Source organism: Austrofundulus limnaeus, unplaced genomic scaffold, assembly GCF_001266775.1.
Source record: "Austrofundulus limnaeus strain Quisiro unplaced genomic scaffold, Austrofundulus_limnaeus-1.0 Scaffold7, whole genome shotgun sequence".
In the NCBI taxonomy this organism is placed as follows: Eukaryota; Metazoa; Chordata; class Actinopteri; order Cyprinodontiformes; family Rivulidae; genus Austrofundulus; species Austrofundulus limnaeus.
Genome location: NW_013952409.1, coordinates 4,019,463 through 4,030,571, shown reverse-complemented (window position 1 = coordinate 4,030,571; position 11,109 = coordinate 4,019,463). Strand labels below are relative to the sequence as shown.

General features: G+C 40.2%; 1 protein-coding gene across 1 annotated transcript in view; it reads right to left on the bottom strand.

Annotated features, from left to right (window-relative positions):
* The window catches only part of sntb2 (syntrophin, beta 2), a 22,491-nt gene that overhangs the window by 7,919 nt on the left and 3,463 nt on the right, over positions 1 to 11,109 (bottom strand). The window contains exons 2-3 of the mRNA XM_014033724.1: positions 1,901 to 2,114; positions 969 to 1,179 (exon numbers count right to left, since the gene is read on the bottom strand). Coding sequence (XP_013889178.1) covers positions 969 to 1,179; positions 1,901 to 2,114 — 425 coding nt within the window. The remainder of the gene's footprint in view (positions 1 to 968; positions 1,180 to 1,900; positions 2,115 to 11,109) is intronic.

The window sequence follows — 11,109 nt, the reverse complement described above, 5'->3', positions numbered from 1 at the left end:
GTGTGTGTGTGTGTGTGTGTGTGTGTTGGGGGCGGGAACGTAGGATTGAAGCAGATCTAAAAAAACGTGCTCTTCCTGTGTGAAGCTACTGTTTCTACGTTGGAGCGGAAATACCAGTCTGTAGGTTTGAGGTCATGTTGTGTTCACCAGTAAAAAAAATAAAAATAAAAAATCTAGACAGAAAAGCACATGTGGTATTTATTTTAGAGAAACAAACATCTGAGTTGTGAATTTGTCAGTATGAACAGAACTGAACTGTGTTTCTAGAACACAGGAACGATACATTATTATAAAACACTTTTAAACGCCGTCAAAGAATTCTAATTACATCTTTTTGATCCAAAACCACATCGTTTTGAGCTACTTCTCTCCTGCCAACTTTTWGCTCAATATCTATAAAAAAATGACAGATTTATTTCTTCTTTAATGACACAACAGTTTATCTACACTTAAGTAGCAGCATTGGATTTACTCTAAAGACTTGACATTTACAGGTGAGCAAACAGTGGTAAGAAAAATAAAAGGGTTTAAGGTGTCAAATTCAAGGCTCGTGGGCCAAATCTGGCCTCAAAGGTGATCTTTTATATATAAAGTAGTTTTACTGTTTCTCTTTTTGTCACTGAATTAAGTGTAATCTTAAAATGACAGCATTTAATTTTTTAATGGATCTTTAATGCAGGCTTTTTGTTTGTAATTGATTTGCTGGCTTGTGATTAAAAGTATCTCTAATGAAAAGTTGATAGAGTAAGGCATAATAAGTGAAAGCTATTGATGTGTCTTCTAAATGCAATCTTATTTCTTTGTCCGTTAGGTTATGTTTGTTAACATAACTGAGGAAAAGTAATTTGTATTTCTATAAAAATGATTTGTTACATTTAAAACGAACATTTTCTTTCAGTATATTGACAGATTGGCCCTTGGCTTGGACCAAACTTGGGTTTGACACCCCTGGTTTAAGGCAAACGTACCTGTTCAGCCAGCCAGCCGATGTGTTTGAGGTGGGGGTGTGTGGAGGCTGCAGACGAAGCCCCCAGGTAGGCGTTGACGTGSGCCAGAGTTTGTGGCAGCAGCGCAGCGATGTTGGTGTGCACGGCGGTGAACCAGGAGCTGGCCGTCGGTCCGTCTTTACAGCGCAGGACCACCGTGTGCTGGCCGTCCGGGGAATGCAGCTCCAGGAGTCTTCATGGAGYAGAAGAAAAGAATCAGTGTAAAAATATTACATATATTTTTCATAAGTAGAGTCGTTTTTTACACTGAAGCCCAGAACAGAAACTCTGTTTTAAAAGAGATGAATTTTACCAGAACTACTTCTGATGAGTTTACTGCACGCTGCTTTCCTGCCTGTCGTTTTAATAGCATACAGTGTATATTAATTCAAACTGATCCGATGAGTCACGAATGTCTAAAGTCCACACAATAAATTTCTCCCACTCAGTAATGTAGGACAGGTTTTAACACGACTTCCACTGACAGGGGAGAATTTTCTTTTTCCAATCTTTCTAAAAACACCAACGTGAGTTATGAACTAGTTTTTACTCTCCACTCTTCTTTTTTAAAACGTTCTTTAAAATCCTGAATACATAAAGACAAATTCCTTTTCAAACTACAAACCAGATGTTAGAAGAATTGGTGGAAAACAAGCAAAACAATCCTTGAAGGAATGAATCCACTAAAAATGAAAGAGATGCAGATTTTTAAAAAAGTRTTCAGTAGTTAATGAGATATTTAGTAACAGACACCTGGGTGAAACATTATGAATCAGACTTTATCCCACTCAATCTGTCCCAAAAGAAACATTTCAAGCTAACGAACAGGAGACCCACAGGAAGTAATCATGTTCCCAGCCACACTTAAAATCCCACCCTCTCAGGTATTTTTCCCACACAGCTCAGGGTCAGACCTGTTCTCCAGATCAGGCATGGTGAGGTTCCTGCTGATGAAGCACATCTTCAGGCTGATCACCTTCCTGTCTTTGGTGGAGCCGCTGTGCTTGGGCGAGCCCGAGTCGTCGCTGCTGCTGTAGCTGGGCGACTGCGGGCGAACGCTGTCCCACGGCARGTCGGCAACCAGGGAGGGCTTCTTGAAGAGCGGGGACACCTCACGGATGTACTTCACTGTGGACACATGGGAGACCAGAGATCAGAGAGGAACGTAGATCTCCTGCAGGTGCTCGGGTTGGGGAAGGCAGGCGTAACATTTATGTTTCAGAAAGTTTAAACCAAAAATATCTTAAAGGGGCAATATCATGTAAAATCAACTTTTTCGAGTTTTATATCATGTTATAATACCCTCATAAAAAACATGTCCAAAGCCTTGCTTTGACTCATTCATGCATGTTTGAGAAATCCTGCAGCGTTTTTATGAAGCCATGCTGAGGAGCAAAACGACAGGTGGGGACCAGAAACGCCCCTGGGACGTGTCTTTAAGCCGAACTTCCTCATCACGGAGCACATCTCCCCACCCCACACACCCCGCCCATGACTTCTGCAGGCTCTCGGGTGAAATTGAAAGTGAAACTTAACTGTCTGCTGAGCTCTTTAACTTTAGTTCTCACTCAGTGAAGCTCTTTTCAGATTCAAAATACCTTTGAGGAAATGTATTTTCAGACGCCAAGTAAACTGCATCATAGTGCATGCGCAACCTCCCCCCCCCCCCCGCACTGAACGAGACGGAAGCGGAAGATGTTTCTTAAAGAGACAGAGGTCAATTTCAAGGCGTTTAGAAGAGTATTGCCCCTTTAATAGAAAGTTTATTACTCAAATTTATTTTCAACTTACTTGTTTATGATTAATGACACTTTTGTCCAACTGTTTAACAATGTATTTACATTTTATGTGATATTTTTGGTGTAAAAATCCTAATATCTGTGTAGTGCTTGTTCTTACAGTACTCAACATGAAGCTAATCTTTTGTGCAAACTCAGCAACTTTCAGTTTTAAATCAAGAAATCTCAGGAAAAAAACCCAAACATCTACAGTATTCAGAAGTCTGGCTGTCTTTTATTTTATTTGTAAGGTTCATAATAAACTGAACAGCAGTCTGCTGTGGTTTATTAGGATAAGGCAACAAGTATCTTGAGCCAACAAAACTTTCAGATTATTTTTAGTTGGAGCAGCTGTGAGTTTCCACCCAATAAGGACACAAGATGCTCAACGTTATATGTGGTGTTTATGAGTCTTACAGACTTGAACACACCTGAAGGCCTCACAGAACCAAAACAATTATGGGGCTTAACAGTTCTTGACATATTTTARGTCAGTCCTAAAAGTACAAATCATCTTATAAAAACTAACTTGGTTGTGCAGAGGTGAGCTCAGCCAGTCAGCTGTTTGTAAAATTGTAAATTGTAAAATTCATTTTCCATATTTGGTCCTGCAGCCTCTCATCCCTACAGCGGCCTCACATTTTTTTTCCCTCCTGTGCGCAAACGTTTTATCTCCTCATTGTTTCCTTCTGCTCGCAGTCTCATGTTCGGCTTGAGGACAGTGAAAACAGGGAAAAAAGGAGTTTCTGGGTTTGTGTTTGAGTTGGACAATGAGCCCGTCTGCTCCGTATGAAACCTGACACAAGACTCAGAGGAGATGAGGTCATTCCTGAAAACAGACTGAGACTTTAGTGTGAGAGAAAGATTTCTGACCAGGGGTACATTTTACACAAAGAAAAAGTGTTTTATTTATTAACTAAAGCACAAAAGCTGAACTAATAAAAGAGTATTAATAAGAGTTATATAAAAGTAAGCAGCTCACATTAGTCAATGCATGGTTGAAAGAGGAGCTACAGGTAATGTACAAACTATCAGCTGCAGATTCACATCAATATGGACCCAACCTGAAGATGGTTTCCAACACCATGATGAACCTGTGACATGAAGAATGAAGGTAGGTGATCCAGCAAGGTGTACCTAAAAAATGGCCGGTGAGGGTTTTCTGCAGGGAACAGCAGAGTAAATCACAGTAATGTGTTCCCAACTCTGCAGGAGTCAGACAAAAGATCAATCACTGCTCTGATGCAGAGGAGGCTGCACCGTGCATGAGCTCCTGTGCACGTTACTTTCTACATGAGTCAAAGAGCTGGGCGGGAAATTCTGCCGCGGACACCAGCCAAGGTCGGCCATTCTAACTACACCGCACCGCCCACACCGACAAGAACCGAGTTCGTTTCTGCAAACGTAAGTGGTTTAGAGAAAGTGAGCGAGAGCATTCCTGAACGACTGTTTATGTGTGAGGGTCAGAGGGAAGGAGATGTCTCAGCAGCAAAGCCTCGCTCTCACACTAAGAATCAACTCTGACGCAGAGACGATCAGATGGGGAACTCTCTGTTGGACCACCTGGGCCCCTTTTGTGGTTCCACAAAATTAGACTTTCACATTAAAAAAAGACAATCTCTCTTCACTCCAGTTACCTGGGCTGACAAACAACTTCCTGTTGTAGCAAATATGTGAACTTCTTTCTTTGAAACAAAAAAAATTATTATTGGAGAGAAAAATACTGAAACACGACCCATTAAATTTAATGCTGAACTTCAAGTTGGTACGTAAAGAGGTGAACTTACGATTAAAAATATAAAGACATGAGCCAAGATCCAGTTGCTGACTCCTTATTCTTCAGAACTCCTTATTTGGTATCTTCTGCTTTCTACTAACATATTCTTTAATATTCTTATACAGTTTAAAAACATCCAACTGAAACAAATGTAAAGAAATGTGAACTGAAACAATGACTTCATCAAAACCAGAACTAGATACTTAAATAATGGTCCCACTGCAGTTTGTGAAACTAAAGGACAAGAAGAGGAATGAGAAGAATGGAAAACAGCAAAGTGGACCTGAAACCCGGTTCTGCTTGTGTAAACTGTAATTATGTTCCTGCCGCCATGCAGTGAAGTTTGTGAAAGTTCTGCTGTGTAATTTGTTGGCAGCGTAACAACCATCTGCTTTTATTCAGTTTCCTTTCTTTTGTTTGGTTCAAATGAAAAGCCTGAAAGCAGAGCCAGGCTTTGATGTAGTCAGAGAACTTGAGTTCATCATCATCATCATCACCACCATAATAATGGGAAGGCTGAGCTTTAAACCTTGTGTTGTTTCGAGTTGCTGGGCTGTTATCGTGTTGAACTCTAGTTGGTTTTACACTGAAGGTCAAARTCAGAACCGACCAGTTCCACATCAGGTATAAAAAATAAATAAATCAAGACCAGAAAGTCCCAAACTAAAACTCAAATCAAAAGCAAAAAGTCTGTCCTGAACAGTTTCTCTGTATCTGGGGAAAAGATAAATGTCTCTTGGACTTGGATTGTTTTTCCATGAGCTCTGTGTTGATGGTCCAAGGACTTCTTGTCTAAAGAGTTTTTTTCCGATGTTCTTGATTTACCCAGTTGTTGCTGCCAGAAGTAATAACTCCTAACGGCCTGTGTCTCTCAGATGAACTGATTTATTCCTCTCCCACCATTACAGACAGAATCTGTGTGTTTGTGCTGAATCTCTGATTGTCTGTCAGATGAACTCATTAGCTCTTCCTGACCTCTTGCTCAGCTCCACTTCTGTATCTAATTAGCTCGGTCCACAAAGGACTAACTCCTCTGAGAAAGTATTTGTGCGTTTCTATATCCGAGCATTTGAAAGGAGATTCCCCAGTGATGCAAACCAACATCCCATAAGACTGCTGGCTCATCTGCTTCCCTTCATACCTCAGCTGCCTGCAGGCTGAAAGGACAGACAGAAAAAAAAGGAAGAGATTTAGAAGTAGAGACAGAAGAGGAGGACGGTCTGACTCGACACATATTTGGTTGTGGCGATAGCTGCGGTTAAAACCACCCGTAAAACTACTCTTCCTCACCGCAAACCGTGAAGCAATCATTTTATGGTACGACTGAAATATTAGCTTACAGAACAGAGTTGTTAAGTTAGACCCCCCCCCCCCAGAAATCCCCCTGTGGTTTGGCCTGCGTTCTGCACTCACATACATTTTTTCCCCCTCAGCCGTCTCTAATAGTTCTTCCCCTTTTCAGGCCTTTCTATCCCACTGTTCCTATGTTTAGTTTTAATTTTGAGAAAATTACATCTTTATCTCACTTGTTCTTTTGGGGATTTTTTTCTTCCTCCTCACCACCCCTTTCTAGTCTTTCGTCCAGAAAACTTAATGAGAACAACATGTCTGAAAGTAGATCCAGCTGAGACAGAACATGTGTGGAACAGGTTCTCCTCCAAAATCATACATAAACATTAATAACGTCCACCATTTTTTCTGTTGCTCATTTCATTGTGAGTTTAGGACTAAAAAGTCCAAGTGGTGACCAAGTGGTAAGTTCCAACAAATAATCAAAAAGAACTCAAATTGTACATTTAGTTCATGTAAATAACATAAAAAATAACAAGTAAAAATACCAAATCATCCAAACTGGGATCTAAACTAGGATAAATCCAGAACGTTTATTGACTGATTAAGATAAAAATGTAGACMACGGTTGCAACCATTAGTAGATTAATTTTTAAAAATCCACAGATAAAAACAAGGTAACTGAAATCCTAATCAGGGACTTACCTGGATTAAAATCTCTCAATTATATTATCATCTGCATCCTTCATCTAACTGTGATTTACCTTAAATAAATGCTGATAGAGAGGACATGCCATCAMATTTAATTAACTGCATGGTTTTCTAAAAGATCTGTGTATTCATTGGGCTGAAAGTGTGTGTCCACTTTGTATACGAGACAAAGCAGAATATAAACAGAAGTAATCACATTTATCACTGTCTGCAGAGGTGACTGAGAGCTCAGACTGATGGGTTTCATCTTTAGCAGGTTCTAGGTTTGGGCTAGATTGGCAAAAAAAAAAAAAGAATCACGATTAATTGTGGTATTGGATAACGATTAATGTGACAATTAATCCCCTGGAGTCCCTTGACGTCCTCATATCCTAGTCACATGACCAATCTAAATCACTGTAGTGGAAAAGATGAGCTAAAAATCAGTTACAAACAGTGTCAAAAGTAGACTTCATTCTATACATCAATTTTTAAATTGTGTTATGATAGACCAAGTAAAACCAGAGTTATGATAAATAAATTACAGAACTTTTTATAAAAATGTTATATTTGAAGCTGAGGGGAGCACTGACTGAGGAAATCTCCAGTCACTCTGCCTGGCGGCATTAATCCTATTAATCATCAAGTGCCAAAAAATGATTGATTAAAGTTTTTCTGCCAATTAATTGCACAGGATACGATGTTGCCCAACCCTATTAGGGTCTCAGAAAAAGAACAAGACTTCTGATTTACCGTTGCTTAACTATTTATTTGTAACTGAAACAAAGCTTCTGTCTCTCCTACTCGATGACTGGTGCACTCCCATCCTTTTCCAAACTGGTACTCCACAGGACCTCACAGATCAGTGGTTCATAAATGGTTATGGAGATTATCAGAACTCATTTTTAATTTTTAAAGTGACCGCTTCACTCCTTCGACTTGGTGTTTTACAGCCTACAATCCTGGAAACCATCGTTCTTCATAATTCTGTAAAACAAATGATCTGATCTTGTTAGGTTACAAAACAACCTCAGCTKTACCTGGTAATAACAACAGGCACCACAGACACATTTTATATGATTTACAGAGAAAGTGCAACATTGCAGCTGTAAACATGAAAGAGACCAGATACTGAACTCATAGCTGCAACAAAAACCACWTTTGGGGGTTTGACAGATTGTCAGCTGTGCAGCGTGGACGCATTCTGACAAAAACCCACATAGCAGGTTGATCATTCAAAACAAAACCAAACACAGAAGCAGATACGGACTCTGCTAAATACTAAACACCACTTTTACAATCTCCAGTAATGACTTGTCCAGTTTAAAGAGAACTGATGCTTCTTTCTGTTGTTTCGTGAGTGCAGCTCAACTTTCGWGGGCAACAACAGGCAACCAGTTGTTGCCAACCCCTCAAAGGTTATGCAACACAGAAAAAGCATTACCATTTAATGCTACTGCTAATGTGAGGACTTTATCGACCCGACACTAAAGGCTTTTTTCACTCATGTGTAAATATACACACAAAAAAATCCTTAATCTAAATGGGTAAAAAAARCAATCTAATGACATAAACAAAAAATAAAATAAAATAAAGGACAAATGCTCATGAAGAAGAATAAAAACATGCTGAGATCATCTTTTTTAATTCTGACTTTTAAAATGTGATTTCAAAGTGTATTAACAGCTGAACACAGACCTGTCTGCAGTTTGTAAGGAGACGGCGCTGACTAACTGCTGCTGCTCTGGTTCACTTTGTGCCGACTCATACTCTCTGATGAAGCTCTTTCCCCACGAGGACAACCGACACAGAGAACCAAGAGCTGGATCAAAAGAAACCAAGTGTTCCTCAGCAGGGCTGTCCTGCTTTCATCAATGCCCTCTGTGTCCGGTACGATCTTTTTTATTCCTCCAATTACTCGAACAAAAGACTCTAACTGTTTCTGGCCACCGAGCAGCAAATCAATCAGACACACAGGCTGCTGCAACTAACCAGAGAAAAGACGTTTTCTGTGAAAAAGTACTGTTAATACTGAGTGAACAATGACTTGGCTAAAATTTACTGCAGGAGTTGAAACTGGGTTGTTAAAGTGAAAAAAGCAAATCACATGRCAGCCAGCAACTCAATGAAACAGGCCTTGGTAGAAATGATGATACCTCTGAAAAAATATGTGACCAAAGGGACATGTTAAATCAAGGTGTGTCCACTAATTAGCACGACAGGTATCTACAATCTTGTAAATCAGTCAGCGGGCCTGTATATAGGGCTACAGATACTCACTGTGCTGTTTGGTGACATGGTGTGGACCACACTCAACATGGACCAGAGGAAGAGAAGAAAAGAGTTGTCTCAGGAGATTAGAAAGAAAATTATAGACAAGCATGTTAAAGGTAAAGGTTATAAGATCCTCTCCAAGCTGCTGGATGTTCCTGGGACTACAGTTGCACATATTATTCAGAAATTTAAGATACATGAGACTGTAGCCATCTTCCCTGGACATGGCCGCAGGAAGAAAATTGATGACAAATCAAAGAGACAGTTAATACAAAGGGTAACAAAAAAGCCCAGAAAAATTTCTAAAGAGATTAAAGGTGAACTTCAAGCTCAAGGAACATCCGTGCCAGATCACACCATCCGTCATTGTTTGAGTCAAAGTGGACTTAAGGGAGACGACCAAGGAGGACACCAAATCATAAAAAAACAAACTACATGTTGGCAAGACACAAAGCTTCTGGGAGAATGTCCTCTGGACAGACGAGACAAAAATTGAACTTTTTGGCAAGGCACATTATCTCTATGTTCACAGAGGGGAAAATGAAGCATATGAAGAAAAGGTCACTGTTCCTACTGTGAAACATGGAGGAGCTCTGTTATGTTCTGGGGCTGCTTTGCTGCATCTGGTACAGGGGGTCTTGAATCTGTGCAGGGTACAATGAAATCAAGACTATGTGCTGCCCAGTGTCAGAAAGCTTGGTCTCAGTAGCAGGTCATGGGTCTTGCAATAGGATAATGACCCAAAACACGCAGCTAAAAACACCCAAGAATGRCAAGAGGACAACATTGGACTATTCTGAAGTGGCCGTCTATGAGCCCTGACCTAAATCCTAGAACGGAAAGCTGTGGTAAATAAGGAGCTTCAGTTTGTATGATCGAGTTTAAATAGTTGGCAGAAAGCCCTAAAGACGCTCCGCAAACAGCCCGTGTGACTTGGAATTTAATTTAGGAGCAGCATCAGTTTAATAATCTCTACAGACATCAGGAAACCACAAAGCAAAAAGGAAACAGCATCAAGCAGAAAATATTAAGAGCAGTTGTTGGTAGAAGTCAAAGTTCTGACATTTGTGATTTTGTCCTCAGAACGTGCTTTTTCCCAAATGTCCTTGAATGCAGCATTAGTATGCAGCACTAAAAAACTGCCGAAACGCAATAAAACTTTTAGATATTGTCCCACAGCCAGGCCTTATTGAGCCAATGTGTGACAGAAGAATAATAGTTGTGATCCCAAGAGTTGCTACATGATGTGCAGAGCAGGATTTTAACACACTGGTCCAGCTCACAACAACAATGTGCTCAAAAAGGATCAGTTCCAGCTGTTCCTCATCAAACACAGATGAGAGAACTGGTCCAATGAAAACCAAGCATCAAATGTGCACAAAGAGCTGAAGCATTTTCGTCTATTTTGTCTAAAAAAAAAAGTAGGTTTCAAACCCAGGTTTTCTTAACTCTTGTTCTCTGCAGCTTCAACAACAGAAATTACTCAACAGCATGCAGTTTCACAAAACATCCGAGTCGGAGCCGGTACTGTTGACCTCTGACCTAAATAAGCACATGTGAGCGGAGGTCAGGAATGTGGGGCTCCTGTGCTAATTGTATGAATATCTGGGAGTTGGTGTATTGTGTACTCGCACAGAGTTCTGGAAACCCGAGCCTGGTTCTGACTGAGCTCACCTCTTTTCTCAAAGCAGTGGAAGATCCACAAACAGTCCAGTGACAGATTCCTGCAAACAGACGTCTGACCTGTGGCGGACGGGTCATTGTCCTGTCTGAGGGTCACCGGGAACACAAAAATTTACTTTTAAATGGGATTTTAACATGGTATCGTTCTATTTTTGCCTCTGCAAGCAAGTTTAAAAGTTTAATAATTTGAATAATTCTAAATGAGATAGAAGCTGAAAATTTCCACACCAATGCAATGTTTAAATTTCATCCGAACGTTCATCTTGTTGACTCAGATTGTAGTTGGAGACATACAAAGCAGGCCTCGTTTCAGTGGAAATGTGGCCCACATCGATCAGTATTCACTACACGTTTATTCCAAACCATTAAACACAGCTTTTAGCTTTTACCAAACTGAAGTTTCCAAACCCCGAGGCTTCTGTTGCCCCTCTGCATACAACTTACTCTTTTAAAACTTTTCTAAAGGTTGAACCGGAATCAGCACAGTTAAAAAACCTCAGTGGAAATCCTCTGCAGCTTTTTACTKGTCTGCTTCCAGCTTTATCTAAATAAGTCCTCTAAACCAGTGGTTCCCAAACTTTTTATCTCCTGACCCACAAAATATCCATGGCGAAAACTTGTGACCCCAAAT